This window comes from Larus michahellis, chromosome 8, assembly GCF_964199755.1.
Source record: "Larus michahellis chromosome 8, bLarMic1.1, whole genome shotgun sequence".
NCBI classification, from domain to species: Eukaryota; Metazoa; Chordata; class Aves; order Charadriiformes; family Laridae; genus Larus; species Larus michahellis.
Window position 1 is genome coordinate 38289939 of NC_133903.1, and position 15256 is coordinate 38305194.

Sequence of the window (15256 nt, forward strand, 5' to 3'; positions counted from 1 at the left end):
TTGTTACACCGCAATAAACTGGAATACAGGGGCATAACGAAGCACAACTTGAAAAGAGAGTGTTTGTCCCTTGGTCATAATTTAGCGAACACACACCTGTGCTATATTTTGTTGTTATTACTGCTGCCAGTTTGATTCTTATCACCAGTCTAACTTGGTAGATTAGATAGCATTCAGTTCCTATGGTTAATTGGTCATGTGAATATCTCAGCCTTTTAAAAAAAGTTACATTATTTGTAGAACAACTTGAAAGAAAGACCAGAATTTACCATAAAAGTTCAAGTACCAGAGGGCAAATAAAAAGCATATTGTTATTAAACAAAAAATTGTGGGGCCTGGTTCAGGAGTTCTGTGTGTATGAGCAGCCTTATTAAAAAAAAAAAAAAAATTTCCTTGCCATTCTGAAGGGTAGAAGAGGTGAAGAGGAATCTATTCTATGACAAAAACATTTCAGAAGCCTATTGCAGTATTGAAAGGAGCAGGATGAGAATGTTTTAAATTGGATTAGTCTACAGTGAAATTTTAGCTTGGAATCACATGTATAATTTCATTTTTTCTTGATTCCCTGTCCCCACAGAGAGCTTAGCTAACATGCTGGCTTTAACCAGATTTCTGATTATATGGCATATGCACTTACAGTCTATTACTGTTGGGTGCATTATAGGCTCTGGCTGTTCAAGCTGAGAAGCAGCTGTGGAGCCTTTTCAACAGTACATGTTGGCTCCAGTTCAGCATTGCACGAACACTTATGCTGCTTGTGATTAGCTTCAGGTGCAGGTAGAATGAATTCCCACCTAGCTACAAAAGACCACATAGGCATACAGAAAGAGGAAAGACTTACTAGATTGTCATGATCAACACCTTTTGTTGAAGTGCTTGATGATCTTAGTTCTATTTGTTTATTTAACTAGAGTGTGCATCACGTAAGTACTGTTACAGTTAGCCCTAGTCTTCAAAATACCTGCTAAGTTGCATGTACTGAATGAATTTGGAGACCTGTACTAATCTTTTCTGGTGAGATGCTAGGTTCATTAATACTTGATCACCTGATTTCCATCAGTTCACCTGCTAGGGCAAATCTGACCTGCATCAAGCACAAACATTGACCATTTCTGTCAATCAATAAGCATACACAGTATACTATTCATGTTAACTTCAGGCCAGTTGCAGAAGGATGGACAATAACTAGCCTGGGCATAGAGTGAAAGAATTGTCAATGTGCTAGATCAAGTATTGTTAAAATCTGCAAGAGCAAAGTGACACTTTCAAAATTCTTTGAACTAATTTGCACTCGTGGAGCAGGTTTGTGCCAGATTTGCACTCCAAATGAAATGCAAGAACATCTGCACGGAATCAGACCAAAAGTGTATCAGTCACTTCACAGGATAAGCTTATGCTTATAAAAGCGAACAAAGAACATAAGAATACAGGGATACTTAATACCCCAGGATATCACCACAGCTGTTGGTAGTTCATTGGATTTTCACAGATTTTGGTTGTCTCTGTGTCTTTGTTTTAAATAATTTTTGATTTTGTTGTTTTGTTTTCTCTGCACATGCTGTCTTTTAAGCTCATTGATACTTTTGCTAGCCAGAACATCTGTGGCGGTATGTTCCCCATTGAATAAGACTGTGAAAAATGGCTTCTTCTGTTTTAGAGCTGCTGCTTAATAATTAAAATATGTTGATGATATGAAGTAGAGAAAGTTGCACTTCTGTTATGCAAGGAAGGCAAATGAGGGGTCGTTAGTCTAGGCCTTCCATAAGCAGTACATGAAGAATGGTGAACCACTGTTTTAGTTGTTTCTGGTAAGCTGCTGGTGGTAGGTATTGGCTGCCTACCAACTGAAAATACCTGGTTTGAAGTCTGACGTAAGGATGAAGTAACTCAGTGTTTGTGGTATTATTTGTGAAATGTCTGGAAAACAGAGCTGTATCACAGGAGAAAAACGAATAGATACATTCCATATAACTGAATTATTCAGACACAATAGTCTGAGTAGATGTTAAGGCACACACTTTAATTAGCTGTGAGTGATAATGTGCTGTGTGGTTGCTGAGTCGTTGAGTCAGCATGAATTTAAATCCAGATTGGTATTTTGTAGACACTTTTATCTTTACATAAGCATTGGCTGGATCAGCTCGTGCAAGTCGAGTAGTGTTTTGTGTTTGTTTCTCTGCAGTCTTTAATAGATTTGCAAATGTCAGACGGAACTAAAAATCCAGGTTAGATGTGTCATTTCAGTGCCTAGCCTGTCAACAATATTTATGCTAATGGTTTCTTTTCAAATAATTCGGTATCCTTAAGTCTTTCACAACAATTTGTCAAAATTTTACCAAAACCATTTTGATTATGATAGCTGTAAAACAATGATTTGAACAAGGAAACATGAAGCAAATCAGGGATTAAAATAAATGAGTGAGAGTATTGGTAGTCTGCTCAGTACACTGTGTGATGTTGCACATTGCTACTGGCTCTGCCTGCTCTGATCTATGATTGTAAAAACCACTCCTCTAGGTTCAGGCTGAACAGCATGTGTAATGTCTGTGACAGTTTGAGCCCTTGGAGATGGAATTGGTTGAACAGAGTAGTCTATTCAGATAAATGCAGGGGATGCATTCACATGGAAATCTTTCCTGGCACAGTTGATACAAAGTGTGAGTGAAAGAGGAAACAAAAAGGAGCCATAGAGAGCTTCACCCCAGCACCATAGATCAGCAGAGCTTCATTGTTCACGATACACGTAAGTTACTTTACATCACAACAGTCTCACCCAAAGTTTTAAGATGTAGTGGTGAGACGTAGTCCTACAGTAAGACATTACTTTAAATTCATTTGAAACCTGATTCTCATTTATGTGTATAAATAAACCATGTTATGCGATTATAGCAGCAAACTTTAAAGTGAAGTGATTTTCATCTTCCTTAAAAGCCCATGGCTGTTTTTCTATAGTACTGAAAAGTTGGATGAGTCCAGTTTAAATCGGTAAACAGGGTAGAAAAAAATGCAGAGCTAGCTGGTACCAGCAAAAGCCTGGTTTTATGTCTAGGAAATCTGTATTTTTCTGGATTTTGCTGTGTCAGATGTCCTTCCACTAGGAGGAGTTGTCATCATATACTTACACTGTAAGAGTATCAAACTTGTGCTTTAATTATTTAACTCATGTGATGGAAAACCCAAATGTAACTTACAATGTAAAATATCTATAAAATTCAGTTATATCTGACTGGCTTGCTTTACTTCCTGGTAATTGGTATCAATATAAATATGAAAGGAAGCTTACAGCTTGTGGTATCTTAGAAGCAAACTTATGTTTGTCATTTACGTTTAGGGCAAAAATTGAGTGCGTTTCCCAGAGATTACAATTTCTTTTTAATTTCATGTTTTCCATGGAATATTGCAATAACTTGAGATTTTCAGAGTTTTAAATTACGTTTTAATAGTCACAGTTAAGGGAAAAGCTTGAAATTAAATGCCAGGGTGTCTAGAAAGCCCAAGAAAGAGGCAAGAAGGGGAAAAAGTTACATCTTGTATGTGCACAGTCTTAAGATATTTTTTGTTTAGTTGTTTCTTGTTTAACACTTAGTTGCAAGTACTGATTATGACTGAAAAATATGGTGCTTTAGAAGTATGGGACATACTTTCATTTGTATTTTGAATTCAATGTAATATGGTTACTGCTTGAATTTAAGTGCTTCCTTTGATGTGTTTGCCATTCAAGTGTTGCAAGACAGTGGTACACTTGGTGGTGCACAGTTTTGCTTTGTTTCTCATACTCTTGTCCAGTAGTCATCTCTTTTCATCAAATCATGAAGTATGATTCTAGTAAAATGTATGTTTTGGTAGTTTTTCAGCAATACAGCTTCTGCATAGACTCCTGTGGGATAAAGAGACAGAGACCTTAGTCAAACCTGTCCTTTCATTAAGAGAAGGGGACTGCTTAAGACGTATATCAGCTTGGTATGTTTAAAAGACTTTCAGATTGTTCTAGAGCAAAAGAAAACAGATGTTTAAACCTCTAGGGTATCACAAACCAGCACTGAAGTTTTCCATGCAGCGTTACTATTTCTCTTGTCTAAGGGCCTTGATTTTTGCGCTGAATCAAACAGCTACGGTGCCTTACAGGGCTGCCACTCCCAGCTGTCTTTCCCATCCCTTTGCTGTCGTTGTTTCCACAACAGAGTTGGCAGAAATAAGAAAGTCGGTGCCTCACTTGCTTTATTTTGCAGTCCAAGATGTATGGTGTATGTTTACATGCAGACTGTGATCTGGATGGCAGAGGAGTCCATAACTTGCAGCAGAATTTGACAGGAGACTTAATGTCTCAGATTCTCACTTTTGCTGTTTGACCACTTCCTCATCATTGCTTGCTTTGGGCCAGCACAATCTTTCCTGTGGCTGTACAGTGAAGGAAATGAGACCTGATTTGGCTTGAAATAACAACCTGTTCCTCTGGGTCATTTTCTCTGCCGGATCAAGTCTCTGATCCGCTTCCCTGCATGGTCAAGCAAGTGCTGGTGCTGTCACAGCAAAGGAATCAGTGCAAGGGAGGCACAAACACCTTGAGTTGGAGACTAGGAATAGATGGTAACTACATAAACTGGCTTCAGCATGCTGGCACCAGACATGTAACCATGGCTGAAAGCCACTGAAGACTAATGGTTATAGTCAAATGAATTTGACAGAGAAAAGCAAAGCAGTGTGTATACAGTCTATTGGAATACAAATACATTTCTTCTCTATTCATTTTTACAGCTTTTATTCACAGCTCTTGAAAGCACAATAGCTAAATGCTTGGTAGAACCAGAAGAAAATGGTTCTTTTACAATATATTAAGTGCACGTGTAATATAGAGAAGACATTTCCACATTTGTGGACAATAAATCTTCACATTTTATGTGGCCAGTACAAGTAAATATCAATTTATGTTAGCTTACGAGTTTTTGCTATATTCCAGAGTCTCAGTTTAATTAATTTTAATGAGGTCTTGTAGAAGAAAAAAAAAAAGGGGGGGAAAATAAGATTAAACTCTAAAAAATGTGTATCAGTTAGCCAAAGACTTTGGGCTTTTTTGTTTGTTTGATCCAAACCAAATTTTGTTATTCAAGTTTTTTGATTTCTCTGCCAAAGTAAAAAAAATTATTTGTCTGTTCAGCACTGAAGAAGTCAACATTGAAAATGCAAATATATTTCCAAATTTTTTGACATGGTGATATACAACCTAACAGTAGCTTAGCACAGTTTACATTAGCCATTACTGTATACTGCCAGCAGCATGGCATGGTCTGTGCAAATGCGTAGTGCCTTTGGAGTGGTCTAATTGATTTGCTTGGACTGGTAATATTTAGGATGCTGGTTGCTTCAACCGGCTTACCCCAAACTACTTAAAACCCCAGTAAGTATTTGTTTGCATTCGCAATATGTACAAATGTATTTATTTTGAATTGCTGATGTGACTCATTACACAGGAATGTCAGTCTTTGAATCTATTTTAAATTGGATATCTAAAAGAGAAATTCTCAATAGTTTCTTCTATGTTTCAGTAAAAATCACCACCAATCAAAATAATACACTGGAAAAAGTAGAAATGTAATGATGATGAAAATTCAGCTGTGTGATATGATTTATGAAAAGCTAACTGTAGCTAACACCTAGCTAGCTCTAGCAGATAACATTTGCAGTGAACATTTTCATGTTCACTAATTTGTCCTTTTAGTTTTCTTTCTTCTGTTCAGTTAATCTCTCCCAGCACAGTATGGGATTATTAAAATGAAGAAAGTTAAGTACATTAGATACGTGGTTTGACAGCTATTTTAGAAACTGCTAATTACTATTGCTTATGCTCTTTTGACAACCACCTTCATTTTATAGATATTTTAATTGTAAGACTGCATCTTTTTTCTGTTACGTAGTATGAACAACACCAGAAAGGAGTCAACTCAGTAGCTTCCTTATGTTCTTTTTGTGGTCGAGCTTACTGAGTACCTGCTCGTGCTCCCTTCGCACTCCCTCATGTATACTTCCAGATTTTTTCTGACATCTATTCAGTTGCCCGTTCCAGTTCCTTTGCATGCTGCCTTATGGAAATAGCTTGACCTCGTATTTTCTCCTTTTCCAGTACTGTGATAGCACCTTGGGTCTCTTACTGCTGTTTTGACTCTGCATGCTTACATGATACTGAGAATAGTTTTATGTTAACAGCTGATTCATAAATGCAAAGGCATTAATAGTTCAGGTCCAGACTATATGGATATAATTAGTTTCCATGAGAATTGAATTAGTATTTCACTTTACTAGGCCACAGATTTTCTGAACTTAATTTGCATATCTTTATGTTGTCTTAAGTAAAATAATTGAATCAGCCACATTTCTTTCCATGATTTTCCTCTTCTTGTGTGTTTTTTGCATCTTGTAACAGGGATTTATCAGAGGTACTAATTTGATCGCTTTTATATCTTTGTTTTATTTTGTTAAACCATCATCATTGTAAGAACATCAGCCTTTTTTTTACATTATGTTCTTATGCTTTCTTTTTCCTTCTCCATGCTTGATGCCCTCTGCATGTGGTTTGTACGTAGGTCGCATACCCCTCTGTGACATTTTCTTATGTAGGCAATTCTTCCCTTGTAAGGTGTTTTTTGATGGAAGTCTAGAGGTAGAATCTGACTGTAGTAATTATTACATGATGAGTAGCTGTTGCCTATTATTCCTTTTCATGCAGAGTTAAGCAAAACTTTAAGGTTTTTTTTCAAGAAAAAAAAAAAAACCAACAGTGGTAGCTTATCTTTGATGTCATCCAGTTTATATGCAATGTACCAAGCTCTGCTTCTGTGAATATAAGAAGATTGACATGATAGGGGAAACAGGTTTTTTTTTTTTGGTCATAGTTTGCCACAGTCTTTGGCCCAAGAAGTGCTTTCTCTGGACTGTCTACTGGACAGTGCCAGTATTTGTTTGCTCAGTGTCTTGACACTTTGGATCTGCTGATGGATTGCTTTTCAGGTATTTCTCCAACTTCTGTCTCTTGCCCTGTCTTGCAGATGCCCTTCCCTTTTGCTGGCAGAAAAGATGGAGATGGCTTTATAGTACACTGGTTTTAACCAGCGTATTACCAGCCTGTAGCCTTATGAGATTAGGAGAACCATGCTCAATTCTTAACTAGAAAATTTCCATTTTTTGTTTAAGGCAGTAGGCTAGAAAAGTCTCACAGATATTATGGTAGTTTACTGTATTAACAAGCCCTGGAGAAGGTTGCTTTTCTCACTAAGATATTATCACTGCCATAGAGATGAAACAAGCTTTGGGTCATTGACTGGTATCTTCTTATTTCACACTCTGTATTTAGTATTCCTTTTACAGAACAGTCAGCTTCTGAGATTTTTCCAAAATACACAGATTTGTTGTCTTAAACTGTACTACTGACAACATGCTTTACACTTGGCAAATTGTTTAAAGAAGGGAGAGGAGAAGTAGAAACATGACCTGGGCTGCAAAAGAAAAGGTAGCACTTTGGTCTTAAGATGGTAAAATCTCTGAGAGTTGGCATCACAAGCATGATGACCACTTCCAGCTTTTCTAGTTTTTCATTCTACTGCGTTTAGAACCCGGCGCTCCAATGGCAGAAACTTTCTGCCATTCAAACATGCATTACAATGGAGCATTCAAGAAATACCTGTCTAAATCACTCAGTTAACCATAAATAGTTAAGATGTGATCAGCAGAGAGAGCAGACCTTTGGTCAGTGTTATTACTTAGTGTCAGAGTACAGGGCCTGAGGTGTACAGTATGTGGTATGGGAAGATCAGCTTTATTGAAGCTGTAATTTAGAGAGTTTGTTGATTCACTGATGCCAGAGGAAAATAAAGATGCATCTGAAAATGAAAGTACACCTGAGTACATCTGAAAACAAAACCAATGGGCCCTTGATTCAAGGGAGCTAGTTAGGAAGGCATGCCAAGTACAAGTGATTAAAATCCTTAAGAAAACTCTTACTCATTCAGCTGTCCAATTAATCAATTTTTGCTAATAAATGATTGCGTCACAGCAGGAGGCTAGTCTTAATTTGGAAGTACAATACAAGTCAATTTTGCTGAAGTAGAAAGGCACAATAAGAGAAACGATTTTCCGGATGAGATGAAATTGCTGTCTCTGCTGACTCACCCGAGACACTTTGGCAGGGACAGGATTACACCATGATACGTGGCTTGCTCCTTGTCATATCACAGCCTGAACCCCCAACGGAGACTGAAAAAGGAGCATGAGTAAGTCCCGCAAATACTTATTACATCCACACAGTGATTTGGAGTAACTCAACATTGGTGTCTTGATAATACACACATACCGCTTTTAAAAAGTTACAGTGAAGCTAGTTTGATGTAACCATAGCTGAATTAAGAACCTGGTATTACATGTGACTTACTTTGTGTCTGGAGTATAACAAGCCAACGTCAGCAGCATCATCTTTTGATAGTTTTGGGATATTGTGATAGAGGAAAGAAGAGGACTAGTGAATTATCAGTAAATTAAAGCATTGGATTTAAAAGCTACATATAAAACACCTTTCTCTGTGCTTTTGCTTCAAATATGCCCCAATATGTATGATTGCAACTGTAAGCGCATTTTTAAGATAATACAGAAAAGCACTCCAAAAGTAAAAGCTATGTCCAGTTCAGTAGATCAGAGTGCCACTGTAGGAACCTTCCATTATTACCCATTTGATAACTTCTTGGCAACAACTTCATTTCATCAAAGCCTCTGAACAGCTGGTGTTTGGAAACAGAATAGTACAAATCTAGGTTGGATTTGAATTGTTTATTTTCATGTAAAAAAACCCTGAAATTGTACACAATTCGTGTGTAATACTGCAAGACCTTTCACATAAGGATTTCAAAACACTGTAACTTCACTCGTGAGTTTATTAAGTAATAACAGAAGGAAAAGTCTCGCTGAATAAATAGAAGCAAGTCATGCAGCATCCCATAAAAATCTGGTGACCTGACTAAGCCTATGACGATCTCTTTATTGCAGGAAACCTGAGATGTACAGGAAGTGACAGTGTTTAGAATGGGTAAATAGAACCTAGATCTTGTGTCACCCTCCAATACATGCTGTCATCTTACATTTTTGTTTCCTTCCTTCCTCTGGAAGGGAAAGATTTTCATTTCTCAGTGGAGTGAACAAAATACGTGCCCAACATCTGCCATACACCTTATCGGTGTGTTTATGATTGTATCTTAGATGTTAAAAAATGTTAGCATTACCTGCCCTATGCAAGGGTTAAGCCTATTTTCAGAAATAAACATAAATAGTGTAAAAGTAGAAGAACAATAGGAAACTCCCTCTGCCTAAAACCAGTTTTCATAATGATATATTTTAGGGTCTTTTCTAATTTATTTTGTAATTCCATTTTACTCTTAACCTTGATTAGGCTCTGAATATATCTTGTGTCCTGACCACTAGGTCGTACCCTGCATTCAATTAACAGTGTAATATTGGTTAAACAAGAGATGTTTGAGTTAATGTTTCTGTTACCTTTCTTCACCAACACTACCATTAGCAGAAAGATTAGAAAGGCAATTAGTTATCTTGTGGGAGAGAGGGGATTTTTTTTCTTCCCCTTTCAGCTGTAGGAATAAATTTTTCATTAAAACGGTAGGGAAAAATCCACAAGGATGTCAATGAAGACTTAATAGCACATCAACATATGCCATAAAATAATCCCATTCAAAGGTGTAAGTGCAGTACATTCGAAAACAACACATCTTGTATCTTTCAGTATCTTGTCATATAAGATTAACATCATTTTCTGCTTGCACTTGAATTTCCTTTGGTATGGGGGTTTGGAGGCGGGGGGATTATTAGTGGGGTTTTTTTGTTTGGTTGGTTTTTTTCATTTGGTATAAATTAATAACAGAGCAAATGCCAAGTAAGATTAGATAGCCACTGTTTGTCACTATATTGCTTAAAGAGAATATTGCTTTCTGGAAATTCTGGGATTCCTTTCACGTTTAGCGCAGAATTTCTTTGTTCTGGCATGATGTGTGGTGACTCTCCACCAAATGTTGTAGATACTTGTTAATTGTCACGTACTAGCATGGAAGACAAATATTCAAAATTAAATATAAAATTTTTAGTCTTAAAAAATATATTCCTAGTGAAGTTGTTAAACAATTTTGAAAACAAATTCATTTTTGACAACAAAATTAAAGTCTGTGACTGAAGTGTATGAACCAGAGAAGAGCTATTTGTCCACAGTTTTACTAATGTCCTAACCAACTAGCTGTGTTTTCCTTTTATCTCTCTGAAAATCGTATGCCTTTCATGCTGACCATCTTGCAATCTGAAAGTACCTGTTTAAGGCAAGCCAATAAATGAAATATTTCAGTGGCTGAGCTTGTCCTCGCCTCACATAAGAATGTTCTTTGTGGCTTTGACATTCCTCAAAGAAATTCTTTTGTGGTGTGTCCACTAAATGTTGAAATGTTCTGATTGTTGTTACTCCACAAGGTGCTTTTAGTTACTGCAATACCACCATTCTTCAGATGTATACTTGTCATCCATAGCCTGCAATGTTTTCACAATAATACAAAACCTGTCATAAAGCAAGTAATATAGTGGACTGTTCTGACGGAGGATAGAGGGATTTCACAATGTGTTTTACAAATTAGCAGGTTTGTTCTTTAATAGATCATGAAGTGACAAATGCAAAGATTGCAGCATCCACAGTGTGATGGTGTATGTGTCTCTGAAGTGTAACCATTTTGACTTGTTTCCAAGGTTGACCACTGAGTCAAAATTCATAGTGACTTGCAAAACACTGTGTGTCTTACTAACAGTACTTGTTCTGATTTAAATGCTTTAAAAATATTTCCAGGAATGTATTGTATTTATATAAAAAAAAAAAAAAGCTTCAGTACTTTTCTAGTGCTCCAAGAATCATAAAAGTTTCTCTGTCTGACAGAAAGCAGCACTGTCTCTTTGCTGACCGTAACATGTCAGCCTTTGGGCAGCTTCTTGTCACATGTTCAGAGTAGACAGATGTGTTGGAACAAGTGGTTTGTGGCCGGAAAATCATAATTCCAGTTGGTTTATACAGAGCTAATGAGCAAGTACTTTTCCTGAAGTATAGATGAGAGGAAAATCTTCAAATAAAAAAAAAAGTATCAAAAATGTATGATTAAAGACACTACATGTCTGAACATGAGCGTTTCCTGCTTCTGGAGTCAGTGCTCTGATAGGAAGCATTCAGGTCACAAGTTTAGAATTGGGCATCCTTGAATTTATTTAGTATATGCTCCAACTTGCAAATAGAAATCTCTTCACAAACTCAGCAATTTTTTGGAAGCTTAAGTATTTGTTTATGTAGATCTTGCATAACTGCTTACTTAGAGCAGCGATGTTGGGAGAATATCTTATGTGTCTGTCTTTTGTCTTCCTGTGACTATCATGTGTCCATCTCACTGTCTATCTTTTATTTCATTTTAGCAATTGGAAAAAAAGTAACAAAAAGTATTTTTATTTACAGTTAACTTGAATTCAGATGACATCATGACGGAGGCCGAACTGTAACAATCTCCCAGTTGCTTTTGTCATAGGAATACTCTCTAACAGGTTGACTTCAGCTGCGTTCACATCTTGAACAAACATCACCCACAGAACCTTTTTCATTTTGACTGTCTTACAGAATATGCAGTTTCATTCACTTCCTTCATATTGCTACAAATAACACTGCTCCTTTTGCTATTCCTCTTAACTTTTTACATTTTGTCCATTTTGTCATATGTGTTACACGTGTAAGAAGAATGTCATTGTCACTGAATGAGCATATTGAGGAACATTCTCTTTGAATACAAAGGCTGAGTATTTTTTAATTGATGCTACAGCATTGAATGACTGTTGATTCATCTTCTAAAAGATTAATTCAGCTGTGAGAACTAAACAAAATATAGTCTTCAACATTCCCTGTTTGTTACAAGGATTACAATGAATTAAATGTAATAATTCTAAAGCATAGCTAAATACCTATTACCAAATGTCCAAGAAAGTATTAATATCTTTGTCCATGATAGTAGAACTTCCATGCTATTAAGTGCTTTCGAAGTTGTTCAGTTGTTTAATGTTCCTAAGCAATAGCATTTGTAATTGGGTTTTGGTTTTGTTTTTCACAGTCAAAGGCATTGTGAGTTGAGGGAATAGATAATGAAGTATCTACCCATTTCTAACTGGCTGACTCAGCTTGGTCTTGCAGAATATTGCACGCTCTTTGAACAATATGATGGCATAGAGGTAAGAATTTGGCTTTTTCAATAAAAGTCTTGAGAAAATGTCAAGCAAGGTGATAACAATGCAAGTGATTAATGTTCCATGATAATGATGTTGGAGCAAAAAACCCAAAAGCTGATGGTTTGCTTTTGTCTTAGGAAATGGGAAAATAAAACCACTGTGTTTTGTAACTGTGTACTAAAACTCACAGAGAAATAGAGTCATTTACTGGTGAGCTAGATAAAATGAATATTTTGCTGTTTCTAATGCTGCTTCTCCTATGTTACTCTTGACTGTCTCAGATTGTAACAAATAGGCGTGTCCACCAGAGCAAGAACACAAAGATAACTTTTCTTCTGCAAAAGTTAAGAAATAAATTTATTTTGTAAAATTTAGAATTAGATAAAATATAAACTTACCTGCCAATTGTTATATGAAGTTGCTTATAGGTAAGTGGATACTATGTGGCTTAAGAATAATCTTTTTATTGCGCAAATATCACATTACAGAAGGACCCTACATCAGTCATCTTGAAAATCCCTAGAAATGTATTCAGAAATTCTTAGGAAGCCCTTTCCCACAGGTCTTACTTGGTCAAAATTTCCTTTTTATTGTCCATTTTGCATTTTCCGTTCTTATCATCCATGTACAAACTTACAGACTCTCAACATATTATATCATTAATTAAATGCTTATTTGATGTGTTTTAATTCTGTTTTGCTGTATTCCTAATTCAGGAAATAAATGTAAAAAATAGAACTGAATATTCTCATCAACTCAAAATATCCTTGGATTGACTTTTAAACAATTTTTGTACTTTTTTTTTCTTGACACTAATCAAAATGTCACGAAGTGGCACTAAAGTTTATTTAAAATTTTCTTATGTGTCACATCTGTCCTGTTTGTATACCAGAGTTCTCAGTGAGTGTCATGGTAATCTCATAAACTAAGTTAAATAAAAATAAAAGGATTTTAAATATAAGTAGAATTTGTCACAAGTGGGAAAAGAACAGTATTTTTTACTTTCCCAAATGGACACAGTGAGACTTAAAAGCATGTTGAAAAATGTGATTCACACTACCATTGTGACACAGAAGACAGAATATAGGACCATGGGAGAGCTGTTTTGACAGTCACCAAACAAACAAACAAAAAAACCTTTAGCAAAGAGAATTTACAGTTTACCAAGCCTGAAAGCTGCCTGTAAAAAGGTTTTGCTGAAGTACAAAACTTTAAAATAGGCTTAGTACATCATTCTGGTTACAATGGACTTTTTTTTAAGTTCAAGGCCATGAGTCAGAATTTCAGTTCTGCAATATCTGTAGATTACAAGCATTATATCATGTCTTAGTTCCTCGGCCAAACTGGATATTTTCCTGAAACAAAACTTTAATTTGAGAAAATGCCTGACTTCCCTGACTTCACGAACTTGCTAACGTGCTTAATATTAGGCATATGCTTAAGAACCTTGTTGAACAAAGCTTCTAAGTTCTTGAAAGTCTAAGTAATTGCCTTTGATGTCTTCTACTTTTAAATTACTAATAATTACTAATAACTATTTACACTGGGTTTTTTATCTCTGCAGTAGAAGGTATGATTATATACATTTTGCTGAGGAGGACAGTGGTGCACAGTTTCTTGAGTTAAATTGTTTTTAGCTAAGTAGTAAATTCATGGCAGTAGAAGACAGAGTTCTTGGGTTTCAGTCAACTGCTCTAGCCAGTTCTTAAGCCAGACCAGAAAGCACTTATGATCTTGAATGAAGAAAGAAAACTTCAAGGCAGGAGACTGTTCCCCCTGACAAATAAAATTTCCACGTATTAATGTTGTCAGCTACAAAATGCAGCAAATTCTTTAAAGCAACTTTAAAAAAAACCAAAATGTGTCTATAAAAGCTCCCACTTTGTTACCCTGAGCATATGCTGTTCAGTACCGGAGTTAACACCAAGCCTTTTTGTGTTCCTCCTTACAAGCTTTTTGCTACAGTTTGAACAGCATTTATTACTGCATTTGTACTTCTTTGTGTGTGTTTTTTCTTGGAGGATGATTTTGGGGTTTGAGGGGGGAGGGTGTTGGGGTTTTTTGAGAGAAGCAGAGGGAGCCTCTGTCCGTGTCGCCAAAGCTGAAAAATCCTTTCTGATGAAATCTGATTTCATCATTAGTACTAATTTTTGCATTTAGGTAAACCTAGAATAAAGAGTAATAATTATTCAACACCCTTCTCTCATGTCATTAGATACATATGAGGTATCATTTGAGAAGCACTTAATATGACACTTTCAGGCATGGCTAAATTTCCCTAACAGCTTTTGAAACAGTTATAGCTAGTGACATAAAAAAAATGAGGCTTTCCTCAATTAGAGGACTACTCAGTCTAAATTAAAGAATGTCATGCTTTTGCAGTGGTTTTAGTTTGAAAGAAAGATTTTAAAATAACAACTTCAAAAACAGTAGCTCACTTAGAGTAGAAATTTTGTGTCAATTTTCTTATTTACCTAGGGGAAAAAAAGTGATTTTTGTATTTTAGCATCCTAGGCCTGACTTTTCAAATCTCCGTTAACAAAACAGGGAACATCCTATGGATTTCTCTTTATCTGGTTTACAGTGAAAATACAGAACAGTAAAAATGAAAAGAAATACATTTGATCATAAATTTTCTGCTTTGGATGTGTTTTCTTTTTGCTCTGAAAGATGTCATCATCAAATGAAATTTTGGACGTACTTATAAATCAACATAAAATTGAAATTTTGTACTGACTTATAAATAATGCTTTGAGTTATTCAGCATCTTGTTTTGAAAAAAAAAATAACGATTTTGTGGAGAGAAAGGTTCAGGTTTAATTAACAGTGTCACAACCCATGTTATCTACTAATTACAGTGAATATCCTCTTGATTATCCAGAACCCTCCTTTCCAATATTATTATGCCCCCCAATTCACGCTGAGATTTATCTTCCTTCGTTAGCTTAAGTACAATTGGCATATTGGAACTTTT

The 15256-nt window shown here is 36.0% G+C and overlaps 1 protein-coding gene across 4 annotated transcripts in view; it reads left to right on the plus strand.

Annotated features, from left to right (window-relative positions):
• The window catches only part of BCAR3 (BCAR3 adaptor protein, NSP family member), a 117312-nt gene that overhangs the window by 29363 nt on the left and 72693 nt on the right, over positions 1–15256 (plus strand). For 2 of the 4 annotated variants that reach the window (XM_074599438.1, XM_074599441.1), the window contains exon 2: positions 12168–12285. The exons of the other annotated variants lie outside the window; for them this stretch is intronic. In XM_074599438.1, the coding sequence (XP_074455539.1) occupies positions 12199–12285 (87 nt within the window). In that variant the 5' untranslated portion in view covers positions 12168–12198. The remainder of the gene's footprint in view (positions 1–12167; positions 12286–15256) is intronic. 4 annotated transcript variants of the gene reach the window in all.